This window comes from Manacus vitellinus, unplaced genomic scaffold (assembly GCF_001715985.3).
Source record: "Manacus vitellinus isolate BGI_N305 unplaced genomic scaffold, ASM171598v3 scaffold_82_pilon, whole genome shotgun sequence".
NCBI classification, from domain to species: Eukaryota; Metazoa; Chordata; class Aves; order Passeriformes; family Pipridae; genus Manacus; species Manacus vitellinus.
Window position 1 is genome coordinate 1431106 of NW_021940828.1, and position 27001 is coordinate 1458106.

Genomic DNA, 27001 nt, shown 5'->3' on the forward strand with positions numbered 1-27001 from the left:
TGGAAAACAGAATTTTTGGTTTTAACAGCTCAGGGATGTTAAATGGTCATCGGGAGAACTTCCATTTAATCCTCTTTGCTGCTAATGCCCAATTACAGCTCACAGAGGAGCCCAGCCAGATTACTGAAAAATGTCATTTTTAAGGCCTCTAAACAAAGATCTTTAAATTTTAATAACCAATTTATCACTCTTTTCGAAGTATTTTGGTTAATGCACAGAAGAAAAACACAGCTGGGGAGTTTACACCACGTTTCACCTCAGCATTCCAGTCCTGTTTCTGACTGACAGGGAATTATCTGTGCTCAGAGCACTTTCTAAATATTTCATGACAGTCACAGAGCAGCTTCTCCTCATCCAGAGCCAGAAAAGTTGGTTCCACCAAATCTGCTGGTGATGACCTATAAAAAGGGCCTTAATACCCATCAGCAGCAGAGCAGCTGGGGATGCCTGTGCCAGATATTCCTTGTACTGGGCCACAGCCAAGTGTGTGAGGGACTCATTCCAGGACACTCAGCAGCAATTACACTCCACCAGCAGCTTTTGGAGAGGGAGAGCTACTTAATTCTCCCCCAAAAGAGTCAATGGGAAGTGATGTGCCCACCCCAGATGCTGGGGCAGCACAGAATCATTTCATTTCAAAACTAAGAGAGAACTGGTGGAATCCACTGGTGCCAAGCACCCACACAGCCCTGGGGGGGTTTGGCCAACACTGGAGGAAAATTGGGAAGGGGGTGCAATACCTGTCAGGAAGGTGTGTGAAGGAAGGGTCACCAACTTTAGGGTAGGTGAGGGCTCAGAGTGCGGGAAGGGGTATTCTTTTGCTAGAGAATTTAAAAAAGAAGTTGCTGTCAAGGGTTAAAAATAACCAAGAAAGGAGAGAATAGGCAAGAATTAAAATGCAAAAACGAACAAAAAAAAGAAGACAGGTAATATGTAAACAATCCAAATAGTGGTACACTGCTGCAGAACAATAGGGAATAGGCCAAATAAAGGTCAAACTTAATCAAATCCTTTCCCCCCCACCCTTCACCCTTTGTCTGTCAGTGTCTTAGGGACGGATCCTGAGATGCTCCTGAAAGGTTCCCCCACAAAACAAGCAGAGGGAGCTCAGGACCTTCCAGGAGGGTGCTCAGTGCTCATTTTCTTGCTGGGGAAGGCTGACACAGGGAATGTAAAGTGTCCTGGGCACAGTGTCTGGGGTCAGATCAGCCGCTCACAGCAGCCTTAGCCCAGGTCAGAACAGGGCATTTCTTGCAGAAATAAAGAATAGGTGCAAGAGATCCCCAGTTTTCAGGGAAGCTTGTTGGTGCCTGATCTACAGAAGCAACTGTTTAAAGACCTGTAACATACTCTCCTGAGGGAGGGTAACTATAACAGAGCCAAGGAGGGCACAAGGTGTGGTGGGCACTGGGTGAGCTGACACTCTCCCCACGTGTATCATACACTGCCTGTGGTGTGAGGGGTGTAACTTGCTTGTTTGGAGCAGATCCTCCTGTCTTCTTCTACCTTCTCTGCTTCTCTGCCTCCCTCTGAACATCTTCCCTCCTCCTCCCCGTTGCGTACTTGCCAAGCGTCCTGTGGGGAGGCAACAAATCCACGGGGGTGAATGCTGAACGCTCACCCTCTCCCCATTAAAATGACATAAAACCAAATCAAAAACAAGAGATTACTCTCAAGAGGTCAAGGGCCTCCTGAGGTGTGAGTGAATCTCCCTTTTTGGGCCCCGTGGCTCAGCCCTGGTTCTCACCTGCTCTGAGTAGTCGTTGCCATCCACGTCGTCGCTGTTGGAATGGCCTCCCGGACTCTGTACATCTATTCCATGGCTCTCCAGGATTGCTGCTTCTTCGAAAAAAGCAAATGGATCCCTAATTTATCTGATGCATTGGGGTAATTTAAAGTAACTAGGTGGTTTGGTTTTTTTTTTCCAAGGAGTTGGAATAACTGGAGGAACAGAGTTAGTTCTCAGCCTCTTCCTCTTCACTCTCCAGTATTTGGGAGCACATGTACAAACACTGGTTAGCCTGAAATCCTTCCCTGCCAATTAACAGATTTGTTTGAGTGAGAATCCCTGTTTTCCAGCCAGTCCTACTAGAAATTAGCTTGATTTCTAATGTACTGGAGTGGCAAAAGAATTCCCTGTAGCTCTTCCCACATACTTTGGACTGGCAGGACTTGAGGGGGGCAGGGAGTGTCTGCAAATAGATGGAGAAATTTTTGAAGGCACTTAAGGGATTTAAAAACAAACATATCCATCTTCTAGTAGGATCCATGCATCTAAAGCTTCCTCTGGTTCTTTTAAATCTCTTTCCAGTCCTTCTGCCCAAACAGTACAGATACAACTCCCACTCCACCCACCTTGGACTAAGTTTGCTTTGTTCCCCCCCAGTCTCTTCTAGAAGCAATTTCTCATTTAAAAAAATAAATTCAGGGTAAATTTCAGTAATGCATTAAATCATGTAAAAAGAATTTTTTCTTACTCAGACAAAAAGCAAAAATAAAGAGCATTTAAAATAAATAAAAATCCTGGTAATAGGCAGGTAGGGATCTCTGTTCATCCATGTGCTGCAAAAGTAACTCTGCATAAAGTAAGGGCATAAAATTTGGCATAAATGCCAGGAGTTTGCTTAATCCTGGCCACTGAGGTGAGTTTATTCTCCTTGGAATGTCTTTTCCACACTAGAAGGTATCCTTCTTACAATTTCAGAGTCACTTCTAATTTCCTTACGATCAACTCCTCACACTAAAAACCTGCAGAGTTCACTCTGAAGTGACTTTTGTTTTATCCTGATCATCAAGAAAAAAAAATTACTTTGTTCCAGCCACTTGTCACTGTGGAAAACCTTGGAAAGCTGGAAGGAGCAGAGGTATAACCAGAATAAACAGCATGGCAAGGCTGTGAACCCACCAACGTTTCAATCTCCCTTATTGACAATTTTGAGGTTTTATTTTAGATTTTCTGGACACCCAAAGGAGCCTGAGCATAGGGAAACATAACTCCAACAGCAGACTTCTCACTTTGCTTTTTAAAGCTGATCTTCCAGTAAAACTTTGTAAAAGCACCACTTTTCCTGCACTGATGACGGGCTTCCACAAACTAAACTCCTGCACGTATTCCACAAAAAATCTGGAACAGCAAGGGGCTGATTTTCATAATTCCTCCACACTTCTACAGAGACTGTCAGAACCTCCAGTGTTCCCACTAATATATTCTGATGCAATTGCCACCTCTCCTGGGCAAGTGCAGCCCCTGCAAAGAGGCCCTGTGATACATTACCGATATTGGCTCTTCTCTTGATCTCCTTCCTCCTGTTGGCAAACCAATTGTACACTTTGAGGGAGGTGACTCGCTCCAAATCCGACAACTTTTTTCCTAGGAAAGGAACAGAAATAAAAATAAAGCCCCTCAGACATTTGCCCCCCATCCCTGGAAGTGCCCGAGGCCAGGTTGGAGGGGGCCTGGAGCAACCTGGGACAGTGGAAAGTGTCCCTGCCCATGGCAGGGCGTTGGAATGAGATGGGCTTTAATGTCCCTTCCAACTCAAACCATTCTGTGATTCCAAGAGATAAACCCCTGAAACACAGACAGCACTGAAAAGTTATTGTAACTGAGAATAAAGTGAATTTTATGTGAATCAAAGTCCTGTGTGTCCAGGTGTTATGGCACTAAATGCCAAATATCTCCCTAAAAACAAAAGAGCCTTTCTTTTTTTTTCTTTTTAAAATCTGAAATACAGGAATTTCTTTGAAGCTTCAACCAACTAAGTCCAGTGGTGTGGGAGAAGGGAGGGCTGCTTTTCTAGTTTGAGCACAAAACTGAGATTCCAAAACTCCAATTCACAGCCCTGCCACAAACCCCCTTCCCCTGGGCTCCTGAACTAAGAGATTTTTTTTGGCATCCCCCTGCAATCTGCTTTCCTTTCTCTCAACCCCCAGCACTCATCACACCCTCCCAGATGTGCCAGGACACTCATGATCTTTTGGGAGAATGGGGGGTGGATGCTGGAAACCAGATCACTGGATTTTTACCCTTAAACCAGCAAAACAATTCCCGACAACCACAAGGGACCTAAGGAAAACTATTCCTTTTTCTGGTCATCAGTATAAAAGAGGGGAGACTAGAGGGGTTCAGCATCACAGTTGGCCTCTTCAGTTGGCCTTGTCCCTGTATAAAATACTCCATGTAGCTGCATCAGTGCTCTGCAGGCTCCTTAGGGATGAGACTCCCCTGCTTCTGAGTCTTTCTCAAAGTTTATTTATTCAGCATACAAAGCACCTGTGTAATTGCAGCAATCTGCACACTTAAGTAAGTTAGGAGAGATGAGACAACTGAAAGAAAGAAAAATCTGGAAACTGATAGCTATGCTGGTGCATCAGCACCACTGACAGTATTTCACTGCTCCTGAGACAGGACTGTGTTTCAGCAGCTTGTTCCAAGCTGCTCCACAAACCAAATCCTAACCTCTTTGGTGCTCTACCCAATAGATCTTTCTGCTCCCACAGCTAAAAGACATAAAAGCTGCAAGAAGGGAATTTTTCAATAGGTATTAGGAAAAAGTACTTTGCCATGAGAGTGCTCAACCTTGTGGAATAGGGGCCAGAGTCAGGAAAACCTCCAGTTTTGGAGATACTGAACTAGGTAAAGCCCTGAACAACCTTATAAGCTGGTCCTGCCTGACCAGATGACCTCCAGAGGTTACTTCCAGCCTAAACTGGTCTGATTCTGTGCTATCCTGGGACTGTCCCATCTCTCTACAACGACCTGAAAGGATAACGAGGTGGGGATCACTCTCTCCTCCCAGGTAACATGTGATGGGATGGGAGGGAACGTCCTCAAGTTCCACCATGAGAGGTTTAGGTTGGATATTGGGAACTATTTCTTTACTAGAAGGGTTGTCCAGCCCTGGCACAGCTGCCCAGGGCAGGGGTGGAGTCCCCATCCCTGGAGGGATTTAAAAACCATGTGGATGTGGCACTTGGGGACACAGGGCAGGGGTGGCCTTGGCAGTGTGGGGGGATGGTTGGACTGGATGATCTCAGAGAGCTTTTCCATCCTAAATATTTCTGTGGCTTTATGTTCATGACTCAAGCTTTAGCTTTCCGTTCGTTAATTTTTATTCTGGTTATATAAAATCTAAATATATCCAAAACACAAGGTCTGACATCTATGTAAATGTTTGGTTAGCAAACCTAAGCAAAGGCAGGTGCATCCACTAACACCACACTGAATATTCATGCTCCTCTCCCAGTCTGACTTCTCCAGGAACAGGGAAAATGCAGCTTGTTGGCCCAAATACAATGTCCTCAATTAATATCCACGTTCTAATCCGAGATCCCTGTCTGGAAGCTGTGAAGAAAACTGAAATCCAGGAAAGATGAGCTCCCTCCAAGGACCTGCTCTATGAGGTTGGGCTCAATGATCTTGGGAACTCTTTTCCAACTCAATAATTCTTTGATTTTATGTATGATCTCCTGCAAACAGTCTGAACCCAAGGTGCTGAAATCAAATTGCTTTTTGGGAAGGACACTAGGAGCAGCTCCTCACCTGGTTTCTGGATAACTGCATTACAGGCATTGGCAATTTCTTCTCTCTTTGCCTCATCTGGATACTGATTCTCATTGAAGTAACTGCAAGGAGGGGGAAAAAAAAACAAGTTTTTTTCAGAAATCAGAGCGTGAAGGTTCCAAAGCAGCTCCACTAAAAGGTGTCAACTGCTAATTTATACACCAGTCTTAGAGAGGCACCACAGATACAGTAAATTTTATGCATAAGGTAACATCAGCTTGCACTTGCATCCACGTGGAGTGGAGGAAACTTCCCAAATGCCTCAAATAAATTAAGATTATCTCAGCATGGGCAGTGTCACCTCAGCATATGGAGATAAAACAACTTAGACAATTCCATGGGTATCAGATTTAAGACTATCCAGTGAAGCATCACATCTTAGACACCACAAAGCATGGCTTTTGTTTATTATAATTTTTTTTTCCCCTGCCATACCCCAGCTTAGGTAGAAGGATTCACGAATATGGTGAAAATAAATGTTCACCATTTATTTCCATCCCTGGGTTAATATACACACACCCATACATACTTATCAATATGTATGACCCACAAACACACAAATACTGCAATACTTCAGACAGCTACGGTGTGCAGATGGCACAAAATAGACACAGGAAGGTTTCCATTCCAGAGTCAGGTTATGTTTTTTAAAAACCACGATTTAAAATTTTTAAATCTTCCTCAGAACACCACACTGAGTACATACAGCACATTTCCAATAGTGGTTTTTTTCCAGAATAATTGTGATTTTATTGTACTTCATGTGCAGTAAACATCCCACAGAAGTTAAAACTGTTTCCTCTTTCACTTCATTTAACTGCTTTACAAATTTTAATGAACTGATTTACATTCTACAGAGCTTATCAGATCTGCACTAAAAACAACAAAACATCCTGTTTACTTCAGTGGACTCTGATAATCACACCATAAGCAGGGACTACCACTGGTTTTTTCCTGTAGGTTATCCATAACACATAATCCTAGGAATTCTTTCATCAGCTTTGATCAGCAGCAGGTTCAGCTGTTGGACAGCTGCTCCAGATTAGGAAAATCAGATATTTCCTTTAATTGTGGATCATTTGGTAGCAGGAGATTCAGGCATATTGAGGCAATTATTATTTTCCATGCTCATATTTCTCCTCCAGTGGATTGGCCCCAGCCCAGCCACTTCCTATGGAAATCTGGATTCTGTTCCACACAGCAACTGCTTCTGTCCCACTTTCTGAACACTCAGTTTGGATTTCAGGCACTGCTTCTTCATCCCACTGCTCCCAGGGTTATTTACACTCCCAGCTATCCCCACAAACAGGGGCCTATTCCAAAGTTGCTCCTCAGTGAGAATGAGAAATCCCACATTAGCCCAGTGAGTTGCTGCATTAATGTAATTCCAGGGGATTTGCTGGAGCAAATGGAATCATAGGAATAGCTCCACCTTCTCTAAATGAAGGGCAGGTCATGTCCATATGACTTACATGGGCCTTGGAGGCAACACATTTCCACAGGAACACCCACTGCTCCTTCCCTGCACCTCTGAGCTGCTCTTGGGAAAGGAATTTGGAGGCAAAGGTTGCCCAGAGAAGTTGTGGCTGCCCCTGGATCCCTGGAAGTGTCCAAGGCCAGGTTGGATGGGCTTGGAGCAACCTGGGATAGTAGAAGGTGTCAGAGTTGGAACTGGATAAGCTTTAAGGTCCCCTCCAACCCAAACCATTCTGGGATTCTGTGATAAAGGACAATTGGAATCCATTTAGAGGGATTTTTATGGAAGTTGGGGATGTGATTCAGAGTGAACCCCCTTGTTTCCTAAACTCCTTCTCAAGAGAGGAGTTGGATGAGGCTGGATCCAGTCTTAGGATTTGGATCCAAGTTGGGAGATCTGGGGGTGTTCAACTGGAGAAGAGAAGGATCCAGGGAGACCTTCCAGCACCTTTCAGTGCCTAAAAAGGGGCTTCAGAAGAGCTGGAGAGGGACTTGGGAAAAGGGATGGAGGAACAGCACACAGGGAATGGCTTTCCACTGCCAGAGGGCAGGGAGAGATGGGAGGTTGGGAAGGAATTGTTGGCTGGGAGGGTGGGGAGGCCCTGGCACAGGTTGCCCAGAGAAGCTGTGGTTGCCCCATCCTTGGAAGTGTCCAATACCAGGTTTGCTCTAAGGATTGGGAGCTTGATGAAGCTGTAAGAGTTGAGAGCTTGTCAGCCAGCACTTCTGAGACCTGGAGTTTGTGGTGGGAGTTGGGAACTTGTTAAAATTTTGTTGAAGTTATTTGTAAAGTTTGAGAACTTGCCAGCCAATGCTTCTACTATTACAGAGTGGGATAGTGGCTGGAATTAAGGTGACTATCTAACAAAAGGATGAGTTCCCTGACACATGGACTGGTCTCTTTGTTCAACCAGATGAGAACTTGTAACAAACATCACACCCTCTGGACATGGTCATTTTTTAAACTACATTCTCCCCTCTTCCATATCCATCATCCTTCCCTGATTTCAGCCTTTGAAGTGATGTGTGGGTCTATCTGAAAGTGCAAATTTCTGTTCAAAGGGGTCGTGTTCTGCACAAAGGTGCATTTTTTGGAGAATGAAGAACTTGGAAAACAGAGCAGAAAATGCTTTTTGCAGTAGTTAGTGATGGAACAGAAGCTCAGGATCCCAGTTCAACTGTCTCATGACAGAATCTCAGCTCTCACACCTACAGAGCACTCCACACTCTGTCCAGAGCCAAGAATTATTTCCTCTTGGAAGTGCTGTGGGATAAAGGAACATTAAGACATCACAGCTGAAAACTGCTGTGCTATTATTTACATGAATATATTGAATGACCTCGACTCCTAATCAGGAATCCAGGTCAACACCATGTGTACAAAAATCAACTCAGCCCATTTTGGGAGCCATAACAGCAGTTTTATGGACTCCCTTTGCTGAAAGGAGAAGCTGTGGAGTCTCCTTCTCTGGAGATGTTCAAACCCCACCTGGACATGGTCCTGTGCAACCTGTTCTACTGAACCTGCTTTAGCAGGGAAACTGGACCAGATGATTCCAGGGGTCCTTTCCAACCCCAATCATTCTGTGAATGTTATTTATTTTACTTAGAGGTACCTGCCAAGAGCAAACACCACAAAGGAAACCCCACAGAATTAGAAAACAGGATTGATCTACACAAAGATGCCCTAAAAACAGAAGGTGAAGCCCTGATATCATCTGATATTATGGCTCGAGATCATCTGTGGTCACAAAGCTGCTGGACAATGCCTAATATTTATGGGGAAAAAATTACAAAATACATAAAATTAAGAATCAGTTTGTACTTGAACTGCCCTTTCTTATGTTGATGCAAGAACGTGAGACATCAATTAACACAGCAAAGACAACACAAGAGCCAAGAGTGACCCTTCTCTTGGCACATAACTCAACACCATCCCTTTTGCAAGCCACAGCCAGGCTTTGCCTGGCTCCAGCAAAGCAGCTCATGTTTTCCAACCACAACAAAACTTAGGCTCACACTTACAGATTCTCTGGGACAACAGGAAATCTCCCCATGATGGAACTAAATTCCAGAACTGGGCAATGAACGAGGCACCTCTGCTGACAAACAAGGAAGTTTTGTGCAGTCCAATCATTTTTTTTGATTTAGAAACCACTGAAAACAGTAATTCTTACCTCTAAACATTTTACAACGAAGCAAAACTTATTTGATTAAGATCAAGACGTATTTTTTGGTATTCTGAAACATCTTCTTCAAATTCTAACACAAATTTCTTAACTAAACGTTTTTACAAGAAAAATGATTCCCACTTGAAAATCTGAAAATTTTTTTCATCCTAAATTCCTGTTTTTTAAAAGACCTGTTAAGGTCTTTTCCAGCCTTAACAATTCTATGGTTCTATGATCCTACAGTTTCTGGAAAGTAGGAGAGAATAACTGAGTTTTCAAGATAGAAAAGTCATGGGAAAAAAATTCAAGACTTCATCACTGACTATTCTGTTTGCTCATGTAGAGGTTTGTGAAAACATTGTGATTTTTTTGACTACAGTTCTTCTTGCAAGCAGTAAATTAATTAATCTGCCTCCAGTCCTCTTTCTTATCAGCCAGGTAGACAGGGGAAGAATGCAGGATGTCTGAATTTCTCTTCACAGCTACAAACCTCAGCCTGTTCACAGTCTGAAAAGTTCCTGAAAGCTACAGATGAAAAATTTGAAGAGATATGAACTTAAAAGGAAGGGGAAAAAAGAGCAGGCACAAGTAACTCTGCAAAGGCACACTGCTTTCTAGACAAAGGGCAGCTGTCAGCTGAATACCTTCCATGAAGAAACCAAATGATCTCTTTTGTAGAAAATGACAGTGGAGGATTAAAATGAAAAGTGGCCAAATAATTTACATGAGATGAGAATCCAGATGATGGTAAAGAATGCAGATATCCTTGAAGCAGTTTCATTTCAATAACACTGAAGCCCAGAAAAATTGCAGATTCAGAGAAACCCTCTTTCTTTCAGGGATAATGTGCTTAGGACAATGATGGAGAGGGAATCCACCTCAGCCTCGGGTTCTGTAATGGAAGCAAACACCTCCCCTCCCCTCTTTTCCAAGGTGCCCCTCTCTGAATTCCTGCAATAGCTGCCAATCTTTCTTTCTGTTGCTTCTGTTCTCCAGGCTGAGATATCAGATGCATTAAGCATGTTCCTGATAATCCACAGGGGAAGTTTTGCTGGTTTGCATCAGCTCTGCAGCCGCCAGGGAAAGGTCTGAAACAACCCAGGCTACGGAGCGGCGGAAGGATGGGTGGGTTGGGAGCTTTTCCAACCAGAAAAACTCCCCAGAACTGATCCAAGAACCCCCAGCTGGGGAAATGCTTAGTTTACAGCATGACAGAGTGGTTAAGCTGCCAGCTGGGGGAGTGATTTCAAGTGGAGAGGCTCAAATGTGTTGCAGGGTAACAATTCATCCAGGTGTGTGCACACAGGGCACTGTCCCCGGAACAAGGATGATTTACCTTGCAAATAACAGGAGGCAGGAATACACAGATGGGTATTTATTGGACAACAGCAGATGTGCTGCAGGCTCAGTCCCTCCCTGAACTCTGTGTTTGCATCCCTGGGCTCCCACTTCCATCCATGTGGGAATTTCACCTCCCAGCGCTCTTGTTGGGATCCCAGACAGAATTACTGAATCATGGAATGGTTTGGGTTGGAAGGGACCTTAAAGATCATCTCCTTCCACCCCCTGCCATGGGCAGGGACACCTTCCACTAGCCCAAGTTGTTCCAAGCCCCATCCAACCTGGCCTGGAACACTTCCAGGGGTGGGAAGTCCATCTTCCCTGAAACTCAGGCTGCAGTTCAGCTTAACACAATTCAAGCACAGACCAAAGAACGATCCCATCCTCTCCTTCATTCCCTTTCTGTGGGAATGTTTTCTGCCCGGCTGCTTCCCTGGTCCAGCTTCCCACCCGTGCCAAGAGCAGCAGTTGTGCAGCCAAGGGAGGCAGGAGATGGCTGGAACAGGCAGCTGGGACCAGCTCCTCCCACAGCAGCTCCCACACATCCTCCTCAACTGATGCTGGAAGCAAAGCCTGAGCGACGGGCTCCAGGGATGGACGGATGGAAAAATGGATCTGCCCGTTTTCCCCAGCTGACCCCTGCTGATGAACAGAAAATCCTGCTGTCCCCAGGAATGGAGTTCCCTGCCAAACCCTCTCCTGTCTGAAAATACACAAGAGAGTCCAAGCTGCTCCTTTATCTCTGATAATTCCAGCTGTAATTCCAGCTCCCTATCCAGTTTCCCTCCAAAGGCTTCTTCTGCTTTCCACTGACAAGTCACAGAAACCACTCACTTACCTATTTATCTCTCATTAGTAGATTTATCAGCCCAGTATCACCCAGCAGCCAGAGGTCACTGTTTGAGTCTTTGTGGCTTTTAACAGAACTATTATTCAGGCTGTCAAATCAATGGAAATATTTCTGAAGTTGGTCTGTCATCTGTGCCTCAGATCTTATCTCCACGTGGCACGAGACAGACTGTCAGAGGAGTGACATTCAAAGCATAATCTCATCAGAAAGTGTAATGACTAGTTTATTTCCCAGTAAATACTGGCCAAGAATATCCCTAATGCCATTTCCAGAGAGGTCAGCAGATGACACCATCCGTTTCATCTACTGATATTTCTACAGATCCTGTAATAACGACAGGGGTGTCAACTGAAGAGTTCACCCCACAATATAAAGTCATTTCTATTTGTGACAGCAAAATTAAAGCTCAGAGATAACACCCTGCACAGATAAACTCTGATGGAGCAGAGAACTGCACCGAAGGCACCGTCCTCTCCTTCCCCCAGGACTGCAAAACAACCAGGCAAGGCTGGGAAGTGCAGCTCTCTGGATGCAATTCTGCCATTCCTGCAGCAAAAACAAACCTAAGAACAAATGCCCAGCCCAGAAAAACCCACTGCTGAACATGGTGGCTACAGTTCTCTGCTGTTTTCCCCACAGCACTATCCCTTAGCTAATGGATTCCACACTTCCACGGGTCCACAGGACTGGAAAAACCACCCGACCTCTTCTACAGCTCTGACCAGAGGTTTCTCAGCTATTCTGGCATTAAGCCCAGATCTTCTGTTTGACCTACAGAGGTATCCAGCCCCTACATGAAAAATTGGGGTTTTATCCAATGTAGAACCTTTACCATAACTTTAAATCACCTTTGAAACTAAACTGTAAAAATCCTCGTTTTTTTAAAACCTGCATCTCATTCCCAGCTCGAGTTTTCAAGCCCAAGGTATTGCCAGGGACAGCACAGTTTTTAAGCCTCTCATTGTAAGAAATGCTTCATTCCTGTACTTCTTTTCATGGCAAGTGCAAATCTGGAGGAGATCAACAGGACTAGATCACTTAGAGCACTTATATAAACTGTAATTATTTCCCATGTCAGGATGTGTTTGTGTGTGTAAATTCCACAGTCATGTCAGTCAGCATGCATTAAAAAACTTCATGCAATACAGCTGGCTCTATTCTGGTTTTACAAATCAGTGCCTGAACTCCAAGACAATCATTTTACTGATGTTTCTTAGCAGGAATCTACTCTACAGTGTAGATTAAAATGCCAAAAATACACCTTGCACCGGGTGGAGAAGCTGTATGACCTTCAGAGCTAATGCAACAACAAGCTTTTCATTTTTAAACAGCACTTTCTCAGTATTTTGACAGCGGTCTCAAGGACCACAATCCTATCAAGCTGTTAATATTATCCTAGAATTTGTTTAAAAACAGAATTAATTGATAATAGCTCTGAAAGCTTCACACTTGCAGCAGATAATCTGTGCCTCCTAATCTCCAGCACCCTACTGTCGAGATAATTAACAATTAAAAAAAAAAGAATAGTTGAGACATCGGAGGTGGTGATTTACTCTTCCTTGTAATTGGATTTGGTGATAAGAGTATTTTTGAAATGACACAACAGGCCTCTTCTGAACAGAGAGATCTGGAGTTTGGAGCAATTTGTAACACACAGGTACCTCCTGCTTAAGGCACCTTGAAGGCCCTGACAGCAGAGAACAGCTACAATTTGGACTATCCTTAAATTTAGAGGCATCACAGACCCCCAAAGTCAACAGTGTTCACTAAATTGTTCCTAAAACAAAAGGGAAAGGGGAATTTTTTTGAAGCCAGCAAGAAACCAACATGATAAAGTGAGAACTGTTCTATAATATTTCAACAGGAGGCTGGTGTGAGCGAACAGCACCTTCAAAGCTCTTCCTAACAAGGCATCCAAGCATGAATAATGGGATCTCTTCCTCTCTTTTATTTACTGGTAATATTTAAATTGAGACCTACATGCTACAGGGATATTTATGTGCATTAAATCCTCTGGACTCAGTGACTGATAAACAAGGCCTTTATGAAAACAACTGTGGAACAAACATCTCCTCTTCATTTTCTGACTCGGGGCAGGGGAAGTGTTATTTTAGTTGCATCCTCTGGATTATCTGGTTCTCCTGAGGCAAGCAGAGCTCAGGCAGGGTCAGCCCATGGAAGAAACATCTCCAAAGGGATGAGGCCCTGCAGAAAGCAGCCCTGGCTGGTTCCCACCCGCTGGGAAGGGCTGTTGGTGACCCACCATTCCAGCCAGAGGTCCCCTGATGGACGCTGTGGTTATCAGAGATACCATTTGCAGGCCAACAGAGGATTCCAAGGCTTTATATGGACACATGAACAAATGGCAGAACTTGGATTTTACACTGCTCAACGCAAACTATCTTTTTCTGCTCTCCTGAAGAAAATTTTACACTCACCAGAGCCAGAATTCAGTTTTCAGCTCATCTGAAGTTAAGTATTCCCAGGAGAACAGCCTATCCTTCCCTCAAAATTGTGCTTTAATGGGAAGTTCAGGACTGGATAACAAAAAATGTGTGTACATAATGTCAGCAAGGCCTCTCAGGTTATTCTTAGCTTAGCCTCAGTAAGGTCTTGTTTTCCAAAATTTTATAGTCCTCCAGGCTGGGAAACTTGAAGTCTCCCTTTGTCCTAAGCCTCCAGGAGGGGAAAAATCCCAGTCCTGAGATTTGTGATAAAGCTTGGCTTGAGCTGACAGCTTCCAACATCATCATCAGCATTTCCCCTCAAAGATCCACGAGTTTTTATTTTCAATTTTCAGGCTTGGACCAGACTCAGCTCAGCTCAGAAGAGCACTGACAGTCATCACTACTGCTGCATTTTCAGAAAATAAAAAGGAGGATCCTACAGGATTCCAAAGACAAGGCAAATTCCTGCAGGATATCCAGCACCTGAAGTCAAGAGGTTCAGGATTAAATCTGATTTTGGGCTTATTACATGTATTTTTAATGCCTGGTACCTCCAAGATCTGGGCTAGAACTGTTATCCCATTAATTGCTGTACAGACAGAAAGCAGGAAAAGGTATTTAATTTTTTAATATCAATCTACTGTCTGCCTTGCAACCTGAATGCAACACAACAGATGGATTTGAGCAACTGAGAATGAGAAATAATGAATGAACACAGGCCAGCAATGCCAGTTGATTGAACTACTTTGGTGCCAAGACAAACTTCCTGGGGTTCTTTGCAGACAACACAGCAAAGGAGGAGATTTAAGGGAAGTTTTAAGTCATCAGGTACCTCTGGGATCCTTGAAGAGCGTTTCTCAGGTCGGGCAGCAGCAACATCTTGTCATTTATTTTTATTTATTTCCTAGAGATTATTCAGTGGCCATTCACCATCCATAGGGAGGAAATAGCTGGGTTTATTATCCAACTTTTTACTTTTTTTTTTTTTTTGCCTATAGGACTGTGAATTACCTCAGAAATGCTAAGCTCCAAGGACTACAAAAATTACTTCATTTACCAATACCCTTCATGCTTTGTATTCCAAGAGTGCTTTCCATACCCAGACCATCAGCTCCTTCAAAAGTGTTCTGGAATTGTCTTCTTTCATCTTATTAATATTATTAGAAGGTAATATTCTACAGGTAGAAGAGCAGCAAAGTTAAGAGATATAGACCCAAGAAAGTAGTCACAGAGCTGAGAAACCAACTCACAGCTCCTGACTCCAAGATTTGTGCCCTCCGTGGTTTTTTCCACGTGTTTCCTCTGAAGTGTCCTTGTCACTCTCCAGATCAGCCAAGTTCCCTTGGAATAGTCCTTTTGGGAGGCCTGATTTGAACAATGTTGGCAGTGATGCTCCAGCAACTGAGGAGTTGTTGACTGTATGTCTAGAAAAATTAATTACTCCTGTCGTTTTTGGGCTCCAGTGAAGTATTTGATGAAGTGACAAACGGGGAATTATTCCTAATTTTGGAAAAGATAAAGGTGAGTACAACTATGAGATAGGGTAGAAAGAAACATATAAACAAGAAGAAGACTAAAAAATTAAGCTAATGGCTTGGAGGGCAGTGATCAGTGATACTCCTCAAGTATCTTTGGAGCACCTTAAGAAGGAAAACACTCAATGATCTCGCCACAAAGTGTGCACATGGCAGTGAAACCTGCTGATGACAAAGTCAGAAGCCACGTCAATACAGTGAACTGAAGCACCATAAAAAGCAATGGACAATCCTGAGGGCAAGAACTAAAGAGAAATGTAATGGTGCAGCTTCCAAGGTCACCCACTTTGGGAAGAACAACTCCACAGGCACAGCAAGATCATCGGCTGGAAAGACTGTTTTCTGTGAAGGCCCTGTGACCAAAAGACAAAGTTCAACAAAAACACCAAAAAGGCAAAGCCTGACAAGAGCTGAGGATGCTGCTCTTCCCAATCCAGGAGGAAAAGCATGAGGAAAAGCATAAGGAAATCATTAAAAAAAGCATTGGCCTATGGAGACAGGCTGGGGGAGCTGGGGGGGTTCAACTGGAGAAGAGAAGGATCCAGGGAGACCTTGGAGCACATTCCAGAGCCTAAAGGGGCTCCAGGAGAGTTAGAGAGGGACTTGGGACAAGGGATGGAGGGACAGGACACAGGGAATGGCTTCCCACTGCCAGAGGGCAGGGAGAGATGGGAGATTGGGAAGGAATTGTTGGCTGGGAGGGTGGGGAGGCCCTGGCACAGGTTGCCCAGAGCAGCTGTGGCAGCCCCTGGATCCCTGGAAGTGTCCAAGGTCAGGTTGGACAGGGCTTGGAGCCACCTGGGATAGGGGGAAGGTGTCCCTGCCCATGGCAGGGAAGTGGAACTGGCTGATCTTTAAGGTCCCTCCCAACCCAAACCATTCTGGGATTCTGTGCTACTCTTTCCTTGTCAAAGAGCCTGCTGGGCAGCCACCCCCCATCAAGCTGTTGTGCCCTTGGCTGTATTTGCCTCAAAGACAGAGAATTTAATCACATTCTGAAAAGGATATAATAAAGGCTCAGGGAAACAAGAGAAGCTGAAGATGAAACTGGAAGTCTCAGTCCAATGTTCCTGTCCAAGGGGCATTAAGCAACTGAAAAAGCACCAACCCATGTACATAATAAGCAACAAATCAGATGACTTTTTCTATATATTGTGTACTTAATGCCCTATTTTCTCATTCTTTTTCATATTAAAAAAACCTCCTTGGACCAGGTCCATGTCTTCTACTCTGTTGATGGAGTTCCTCACAGACAGCACAATATTCAAAACAAATTAAAACTTATGCATGTTCCAAAGGAATATCAACCATAAAAAAGGTCAGTTGTGCTACCCTGGATCATAAAAAAAAAAAAAAAAATTAAAAAAAGGAATAAAAAAGAATCTAGGATGTGGCAGTGACTTCTGTGGGTAAAGCCCATACAGTTCTCTGAGAGAACATTCTTTTTAGTCTCTTTAAAGTGCTCCACAGCCTGACCAAGGAGCCCATAAATACATGATGCAACACACTTAAGGAGTTTTACTTAGGAATTTTCCTCCCTCACTTCTCCTTGTAATTACTCTGTTTATTACTTGTATAAAGACCTCACATCTGTTACTGGATGGCAGAGAATTTCCCTTCACCGAGGTAGGTTTGGACTCTGTTCAGAGAGGAGTTGCAGTGAGAGTCAGCAGGAACACTCTGCACAGTTCCAGAAACCAGGAATGGGCAATTCCAGCTGTGCTTTGGGCTGGATGGTGCTCCTGGATCCTCCTTGCTGACAGCTGGATGCAGCACTGGCAGAGGGGACAAGGTGCCAACCTGATCACTGATTCCTTCTGAATGCTTTCCAGATCCCTCAGGATTTAATTCTGGAATTCACTCCAGTGGGTTTTTCCATGGGTAAAGTTACAGGTCAGGTGGGTCCTGCAGTGAGGGATGGCTGTTCCTCCAGCTAAACTCAGATTTGGACAGCCCAATATCCCATCTAACCCTGCTCTCCTTCAGTTCAAGGCCATTCCCCCTTGTCCTGTCCCTCCATCCCTTGTCCCAAGTCCCTCTCCAGCTCTCCTGGAGCCCCTTTAGGCACTGGAAGGGGCTCCAAGGTCTCCCTGGATCCTTCTCTTCTCCAGGCTGGACACCCCCAGCTCTCCCAGCCTATCTCCATAGGCAAATGCTTTTTCAAATGCTTTTTCTCCAGGACTGGGAAGAGCAGCATCCCCAGCCCTGTCAGGTTTTGCCTTTTTGGTGCCTTTGTTGCATTGTGTCTTTTGGTCACAGTGACTTAACAAAGTCATTATAAAACAGCCACCCAAAATGCAGCCTGAAGGTGTCAGGGGCCACCTCACACAGTCTGTGTGACAAGGATGTCCTGGCTTGCCCTGCCTCCTGAATTCATGGTAACAGCTAAGAAAACAGCAATTAAGAACGATTAATATGAGCTTTTTGTTACCATCTTTTGAACAGAGCAGTCACAGGGAGAAGAACACCATGAGGGATTACAGCAAGTCAAGCACTGGCAAAGAAAAAAACCTCAAAGAGAGAGAAATCACAGCACCAGACTTGGATTTTCACAGTGTCCTTACAGCAAACAGCATCTAGAGGTCTCAACATGATTGTAAAGAGCACTGGGCTCCGTGCATGGACAGAGCACAAGCCCTTGGCTCAGAGAAGTTGTGCCCTAAAATGACTGGCATTAACAGTTAATAACGTTCTGGAAGGTGAATTATTTATACTGGATATAAATAAAGCAGGTATTTTTGAAATTCACAGCAATTAACACTCCCATGATTCAACTTTATTTGCTGTCTTAGGGTAATGCACACAGAGAGGAACAAATTCCAACCCCTCACATATATGAGTGCATCCAAATTATTGTAATCCTTCAGGAAAGACTGTTCAGAGAAAAGATACTCTCAGTCAATACACAAAAGTGATCAGCAAAAAATACAAATGCTGGGCTGGAGGTCAGAGAACAACAGGAATCAGATGCAGCTGGTTGTGTAAGCTGGAATATTCACCCTGGAAATATGGAAATCAGTTCTGCTCGGGTCCCTGCTCACCTGCCCCAGGTCACTAAAAATTGAATGTAGGAATAGAAAAGGTCCAGAGAAGAGTGACAATTAATATTATTAAAGGCAAGGGAAGCCTTGGCATCTGAGAAGAGATAAGAGAGTGACTGTTAAGTTCAGAGAGGAGATAAATGAGCAGCACATTGATAGCAGCACATACTGCAAATGGTGAGGGATAAATGCAATGTTCTGTCTTGTTCTTTCTCATGATACTCAGGCCAAAGGGACCTTGGACTTTTTAAACACATTTTAGCATTTAAAATGAAACCAGGTATAATTAGTTCTCCAGAAGTACCCTGAAGACCTTGGCAGGATTTAGAAGGAATTACATATTTATGTGAATAATAAGAATGCCCAGAGCTACAATAGCAGGATTAAAAAAAAATATATACAGGATAAGAGATAAGAGCTTTTGTCCACAGCCACACCAGCTATCCAGGTGTGAACACCGAGTATCTCAACTGGTCCTGCAGAAATGCAGGAGAGTATCTGGACTAGAGAAGAATTCCCATCCCTAAAATGTGGGTTTACAGCACCAGGCAGTGCTGTTACAGGTCAGACTGACAAAGTTCCTTTTTGTAAATGTTGATTTCAGTTATTTTGACCTTGGCAGATACAAAAATTTTATCTAGAGTCTGCTGCAAGGAGCTGCCCCTCCCACAGATCATCTCTTTTATTATTAAAAAAAAAAAAAAAAGAGAACACAAAGAAAGAAAAAGCACCTGAGCTCTCTAGAAAGGAAAATAACTCATTAAGTGCTGGATCCTTGAGGAAACCAGAGTCCGGCGAGACTTTGGACAGACATCCTTGCATTCTATTTTACTGCCTGCAATCTGCCCAACAACTGGGATTTGCTTACAGCTGATTAGAATAGGAAGCTTGTATATTATGCATGTCTGAGAGGGAACAGAGCTTGATCTGATGCAAAATAAGGAAGATCCTGTGTCAGGCAGAAAATGGCTGCTCTTGCATTTTATGAAGACATACAGCAATGACCCTGAGCCAAACCACTTGAACTTTCAGGCAATAAAAAGATCTTGCCTGGGTCTGAACAGCAAAGTGAACTTTGCTGGGTGCCTTTGCAAAGTGCCCTCGCTCAGATCTCAAAGCATTTCACAGGCAAGAACTGCAAAGATCCTAAAAAAAAAAACCAAAAAAACAAACAAAAAACCACACTCCCTGAGTCTCAAAGGACTTAATGAAGTTGAACCTCCCACTGCAAGTTGCTGACTAACAAACACCTTATGACAGAGTAGAAAGAGCTGGAAAATAATGTAAAGAAATCACCTGATGTTTTCCTCTGCATTAAGATCAAGTGTCTCAGAATCATCCTGACAGATTTCAGCTGATTTGCTCCTGAGAAATGTTCTGTAATTCCCGCAACCTGCTTAATGCTCCACCATTCCTGAAGTCAGGAAGTCTTTCCTAACCCAAATATTTCTTGGCAACCCAAAAACTGGAGGCTTTTAGCACCTTGCTCACCCTTCCTTCGGACTGGCTCAGCTCCAGAGCAGGTAGGAGATATTTTATAGTGAGAACAGCGAGTCACCAAAAGGTTCAAGGACACCTGAGGGTCACAGGGATGGCAGAGCACAATTCCCAGCACTCCAAACCTCCCAGCAAGGCCAAGAAAGACGAGCAGCACTCCGTGGACATCGTTATATTGATGAGAAACTGATGTTCTGTTCCTAACAATGTACCAGCCTAATGGAAGAGGCCGAAGGACACGACTTCCTGCTCTGTTGGCAGCTTGGAAAGGGAGAGACGCAATGAATCCCAAACTTCAATCTCCTCCAAAGCCTCGCACAGGAAACTTAGATCCCCTATGGGGCCGGTATTAAGGCTCTGCTAGAAGACATAACTAAGAGTAATGGGATAAAATTAACTAAGAAAATTTCCTAACTGGATTTCAGGAGCTAATAGAGCTCTCGTTTTCCCCAGGGAAGCCGTGGAAGCCCCGGCGCTGGGGAGAGCTGCAGTAATAGAGCTTTCACAATCGGAAGGATTTCTAATAACCCATGTCAGGGCTGACATTGCCCAGGGCCAGGACCATGGCCAGGACTCCGTGGGCCCATCCCGGCACCACTTCGTCGGGAACAGGGATGGAGGGGCCTCTTTCAGGAGGGTAAAACTTCCACAGTGTAGAATCACGGAATGGGTTGGGTTGGGAGGGACCTTAAAGATCAGCCAGTTCCACCTCCCTGCCAGGGGCAGAGACACCTTCCACTAGCCCAGGGTGCTCCAAGCCCTGTCCAACCTGGCCTGGGACACTTCCAGGGATCCAGGGGCAGCCACAGCTTCTCTAGGAATTCTATTTCAGTTCCTCACCACCCTTACAGGGAAGAATTCCTTCCCAATATCCCATCTAACCCTGCCCTCTGGCAGTGGGAAGCCATTCCCCCTTGTCCTGTCCCTCCTGTCCCTTGTCCCAAGTCCATCTCCAGCTCTCCTGGAGCCCCTTTAGGTACTGGAAGGGGCTCTCAGGTCTCCCTGGATCCTTCTCTTCTCCAGGTGAACCCCCCCAGCTCTCCCAGCCTTTCCTCACAGGACAGGTGCTCCATCCCTCTAATCCTCATGGAACTAATCCATTCCTGTTCCCTGGAAAAATCAAAAGACCCCTCTTCCATGATGCCAGCACAACTGCCAGTATGGCCACGCTTTTAATGAAACCAGGAACTCACCAAACTCAAACCAAACAAAACCAGAACAAAACCAAGCAGATCAAAAACCCACCATGGATAATCCATCCATCTTTTGTTAAACTTCCCCTTCCCTGTGCTCCCAGCTGTGCATCCCTGTCCTCTGCCCTGGGACAGCTCTGGCACCCCCTCCCTGCACAGCAAGATGAACCAATTCAGGAAAATGCAGGGGGGGAACAAGAAGGATTTATTTTCCCTGAACTGAGCTGAACTGGCTGCTATTTCCATCAGACAAGAAACATATCTGGCACAGTGCAGGGTGGTAGGAGCAGGGAAACTGAGGAGGAGGGGGAATTGAGAAGGGTGGTGAGGCAGGATAACACCTAAGGATGAGCTGGTGACAAACTGTTAATTCAGCTCAGCTATAGCATGAAACTATACCCTCCTATCTTGAGAAATCTAAACCCATTTCTCTCAGGAATAAAGCCAAGTGAAACACCTGACTCTGTTTTGCCACCTATGAAATGGGGATAATGGGTATCTATATCATCTTAGTCTTATTTAATCTAAATACACCCTTTACAAAAGGAGTTTCACAAGCACAGACAAGTGTTAAAATAAAAAAAATCAGACCCATAAAATCAAACCAAATAACCCTCAACCAGAAAGCAAAGTCTCTGCTCCCCAGACAAACTGAAATGCGTTCAACTGATGAATTATTCATTTTTGTTTAGGGCAGAATTTACAGGCTTTTTAATTTAATCTTTGGATAAAGTGTATACTTAAAAAACAACACTCAACCCCCCCCTCCAGTCTTTAATGGCACTCGACAAAAGGGCCTTAAAACGGGTATAAAGTCACTGATTCTGCTGCCAATCTTAGTTATTCTGTTTGCCTGAAAAAGAAGATAAACCTCAACTCCAACACATGATTAGAGGAGAAGCACGAATCACTTGGGGAAAAAAATAACAATAAAGAAAATAAAACGACAAGACAACACAGCTTCGTTTAAAAAAAAAAAAAAAGGAGAGAAAACCCTGAGGGAATTTTCTATTTTGTGGTTCTAACGAGAGGGGTTGAAAAGAAGAGGTAAAGCAGAGAAAAGAAAAATAAAAATTAGCTGTGGGACAAAAAGTAACAGAAAAAGAACAGGAAAGTGAAGCAGAAACAGGCTTTCAAGTTTAACCTGAGGTTTGCACAGAAAGGACTCTTGCAGTCCTAGCTCTGTTCCCAAAGGAGGGCAGAGCCACACGACAACAACACACTCAAAACTCAGCATATTCCACGGGCAGGAGGCTCCAGGAGGGAACAGGTCAAGGTTGGTATCAGTAGCACAGCAGAGAGAAGGAGCTTTGCACTGCAGTTGTCTGAACCACACCTAGTCTGCAGTTAAATATAGAGCTTTACTTTCTGGAACTACTGCTCCTCTTAACCTTCACAGCATAAATATTGAGAGAGATGTTTTAAAAAAAAAAAAGAAATAAATAAATAAAAGGAGAAAAGAGACCCAAATCCATTGTCCGAAATCTAAGCCCAGAGACTAATAAACTACTCTGGGAGGATTCCAAAAAAGCAGGGAAGACTGGAGAATTGAATTACACAAACCACAAGCAGCATTCTGGAAATCCAGTATAAACCAATTAGTTTCTTTAATACACATATCCTGTACACAGACACTTAGGTACATCAGACATCTAAGTATATGGCCCTAACTCTAATCTTAATCCTATCAGGTTGGCACCAATATAATAATTAATTGCACTGGAATTTTTGTTGATTTCAATATTAAAGAAAAAAAAGAGAAACGAGCCCTTCAACCCTCACCCTTCTCATTCAGCTCATGGGCCAAATCCTGACTGGGGCTGTGCATTTTCAGTGCTCCAGGAAGCAAATCCCTCTAATTTTTGCAAGCAAATTCAGGTCCTTCCCCTGAAGTGCTCTCAGCTGGTTTGACACATCGACTTTTAGTGATGGCAGTTCTCACCAACTGAATACAACTCAAAAGCACACAATTAACTGACAGAGCAGGTCAACACCCCCACCCTCACCCAAAAATTGTTTATGCAGCATTCCAGTAACATCCAGAAGGAAGAAGTTCTGCATTACCTACACAAGAGTTTCCAGTAAGGTTTAGATTCAACCCTCTTATCTTCAGGCTTTAAACTAAATGACCAAAGTCAGTTCTAAGTGCAGAAGGCAATTAGAGAGGGAGGTGCTTACAACCCTCATATGAGTTGGATGGAATTGTCTCCTGCATCCCTGTTCCTCCTTGCTGGACAGTTATCAGCTGAAGTTCCCAAAGCAGCAGGACATACAAACACAATGCAGTGGAACTTGCACCTCCTGGAGGAAAACAGCCCAATAAAGTGAGATGCCTCCATTCACAGTCAAAATTTAATCCTTGGGAGGAAAATGCCAATTACCCAACAAACAGCACCAGCCCACAGGCAATGCCAACCACCATTTTAGTGGCCAAATACTTATTCCTGACCCTATGGCATGGAGAAAATCCAACCTCTTGGGCCAGACAGCCAGGAATCTGGTTACCTCCATCCTGCTGCTGTTATGAGCCACATTATGGACAAGCCTGGAAGACTCCAGTGACTTGTAAGTGAAATTAGTTCCTTTCTTCCTGGGGCTCCCAGAAGGACATTTTTCTCCCACTCTTTCAGGACCTGTCACATAAAACAGCTCATCCCTCCAGCTCACTAGGCCTACTAAAGCACAACAGTTTAACAACCATATTCCCAGCTTGCTTTATGGGGTAGTTTTATTGCCATACAACACTTTTACTGTGGTCCTGCCTTGAATGAAACTCCTCAGCCCTGATTTCCAGTACCCCACACAAGGCTGGGAAACTCAGTGCTCACGGTGACCTACCAAGGGCTTGGTAAATTAACATTAAAGCCAGGATTAAGGCAATGTGGCAGCAGCAGAATAAGAAGAAAACCCTTGCAGCAAAGACCTTACAGAGCACAAGACACAGAGAACAAAACCAAGAACGACAAAGAAGAAAAGAAGTTAATGAAAAATTAAGATCGAGCGATTACGTATCTGCATTCACAACTGGGTGATTTCAAACTCAGCACTGATTTGCTTCTTTCCATAACCAAACCCAAACCTCACACCTTTCTAACAGGCACATCAAACCACCACAGGTTCTCTGAGAGTGTCTCAGCAGAGAAAGGCTTGAGGAGAGGTGTGGAGGAGGAAAGGGTAGTGCTGGTTTGCTCAGCTCTTTCTCTGCTCTGTGTTTCCCCACAGAGGTGTCTGAGGTACAAACAGGATTCAAACAGCAAATCACAGCAGTTATTGCACTTCAGGCCAGATAGAAACCAAAAAATGAAAACAGCCACGTCCAAAGAGCTCTAATTCTACATCAAGCATAACTATTTCATACACAGAGGGTTCATCAGGAGATGGTGCTGTCCTGAAGGCACACAGAGCTGTGGTGGTTTGTCATTTTACACATCAGGAGAGTCATACAAACATTTTAAAGTGCTAAAGATCCTGTACTGCCTCTGTGGAGGGGGACACCAGAAAAACACAGTCCTGTACAATCAGATCCCAGGACTTTGCATTAGCTTAGTCCAGCAAAGCAGAACAGATTTCAAATATTTCCTTCGGGGAAACATCCAGCCTAAGGTGAAAACATCAATGCAGTGCCAGGCCAGAACAGGGAAACAAACACTTAGTTACTGGTTCCAGTCCTGCAAAGACCCTGTGATGGCCTGTGCCCACACAGAAGTGTGTCTATCCCTGTGTTCCCGAGGGAGCTCAGGATTTCAGTCTTAGCTCAGCCTCAGCTCCTGCTCCTAATCAGTTCCCCAGGCCCTTGTGCAAGCAGGAGGGAAGAGGAGCATTATAGAAATGGTAAAAGCACATCCCACAGATCTGCTGGCCGAGGTCTCGCTGGAATTGCAAACCAGAGGAGTGCAGCACACACATGGTGCTTCCATGGAAAGGAAGCTCCTCCTGCCCTCAGAGGGGAGAAAACTCTTCCCAGCCATTTAGCCCTGAACAGAAACAAGTATTCATCCCCAAACTACACCTGAGTTCACTGGCCCTTTCCTGTTATACAACATTATCCACAAAAGAGACATTACTGCGAGCAGAGGGGAAGGCAAAGCACACCCAGGCTCAGAGTGCTCTGTCTCTGCAGGACTGGAGGGCTGGGAGCTCTAATGATCACCTCCCACTCTGCAGATGTGTTTGAAAGATCCACTTTGCTCTGTGCTGCTCCCAGCTCATACAAAAGGGTTGTAAGAGCCTTTTTGGACAAGGAATCTACTGCTTGTTAGGCAAAGTTCTGCATCCTGAGCAATCACAGCGCTGTCCAAATGCCAGTACCAACTATAAAATACCTGGATACACCAGGAGGGGAAATGAGGAAAGTGGGAAAGGAGAAATGCAGAGTGTAAAGAGAGTGCAGACTCCCACCAAGAGGGAGTCTGGATTAGGCTAAGTGGAAAGGTTTCTGCAAAAGCAAAGGAAGAGCTGAACACCAATACTGAGCTAAAGACATGATGTCCTGGGGGCTACAAAAAAAAAAAAAAGAGAGATTGTCCAGAGCAGTGCTACATTTTTTTAAACAACACAAGAGGTAAAACAGCTCCTCCTACTCTCTAGAATCAATTACAGGCTTGCATGATGCTAAAACACACCCAGGAAAACAGTGCTGCTGTTCACCAGAGCAGGCAAAAGGACACTTGAGTTGGGTTTAAAACACCCAGCTCCAAAGCCCCAGAGTGACCTACCTTTCCATGACTGCCAGGCACTCCTTTCTCCACGTGAACCGACTGCCTCGCCGTAGTCTGAAGGTCCCAGAGGTAGCTGTGACTGGGGGAGGCGTCTGTCTCCATTCTGGCTCTTCTACAGGGATAGGAGCTGGTCTCATGCTTAGTGTGGCCCCTAAGAATAACAAATATTGTGGGTTTCAGAGGGTTAAAAGTCATGCCCATCCTCTCATTCCTGTTCGTGGGAAAAAAAGACAGGACAAATGGTGAAACCATTCACACTAAAAAAGAAAAGCATTGTCCAACAGAGACACCTTAAAGATACACTAAGAGTTGCCATCCCCAAGCTCCAAGCCAGAGAGGTACAAGGTGACCATGGAAGTCTAAGGAGACATAACTGAGCTGACAGGCACTTAGGAAGAGCTGTCCTGTCTTCATCAAGAGGAAAGGGGTTGTAAAGAAAGGGTGAGCTGTGCCCCAGCTGGGATTTATTTAGGCTGTGCTGCCACCTGGTCTGTCACAAAATGGGAAACAGCAAGTTCTGTTTAATTTTACAGCAGTGTCAGGAAACAAAATGGAAAATTTATACCAATGGTATTTCAGCCTGTCCAAAGAGCTGAGGGAACACCTGAAGCAGCTCCACCAACAGAAGCACAACCTGTGGCCTGTGCAAACATGGGCTCACGGGTGCCAGGGGGCCTGGAAAAGTCACTGAAAGCAGATTAACACCACAACTTTCCTCTTCTGCTCCCCTTCTGTGGATGCATTTCTCCTTTCAATAGCTCTGAGCTGGAAAGCATCAAGCACGAGACGGGACTTGGCAAGATGCCTTCAGGAAAGGCCCCTTTGAAACTCACCCCTGATTCTTTCCACAGGAGCCTCTCAGTTAATAAATCAAGATAAATCAAGGCACACACTGGGAGATCGATCTTTCATACATCCCCGGGTGAGGACGGGAACCTGGGACAGGACACGAGGACGGAAAGCAGGGCATGTTCTGAAGGACAGCTCTGTGCTCAGTGACTTCCCCCACAGGGAGGGAAGAGCTGCTCTTGTGTGCAAAACAGAAAGAAGAAAAAAAAAAGGTGTATGAAAAGAGAAATCACCACCTCTATCCCACAAGCATTCTGAGCTCCACCGGAATTCCTGCACCGGGCAGCTCCAGGAGGAGCAGCTCTGCTCACAGAATTGTG

General features: G+C 44.5%; 1 protein-coding gene across 8 annotated transcripts in view; it reads right to left on the reverse strand.

Annotated features, from left to right (window-relative positions):
• The window catches only part of HMBOX1 (homeobox containing 1), a 67910-nt gene that overhangs the window by 10395 nt on the left and 30514 nt on the right, over window positions 1-27001 (reverse strand). For 2 of the 8 annotated variants that reach the window (XM_018085539.3, XM_008929055.4), the window contains exons 5-9: window positions 25830-25983; window positions 5543-5625; window positions 3275-3370; window positions 1748-1842; window positions 1474-1575 (exon numbers count right to left, since the gene is read on the reverse strand). In XM_018085539.3, coding sequence (XP_017941028.1) covers window positions 1474-1575; window positions 1748-1842; window positions 3275-3370; window positions 5543-5625; window positions 25830-25983 — 530 coding nt within the window. Of the gene's footprint in view, window positions 1-740; window positions 822-1473; window positions 1576-1747; window positions 1843-3274; window positions 3371-5542; window positions 5626-25829; window positions 25984-27001 lie in introns of all 8 variants that reach the window. The other 6 variants (XM_018085542.2, XM_018085541.3, XM_008929057.4 and 3 more) reach the window with 6 other exon arrangements.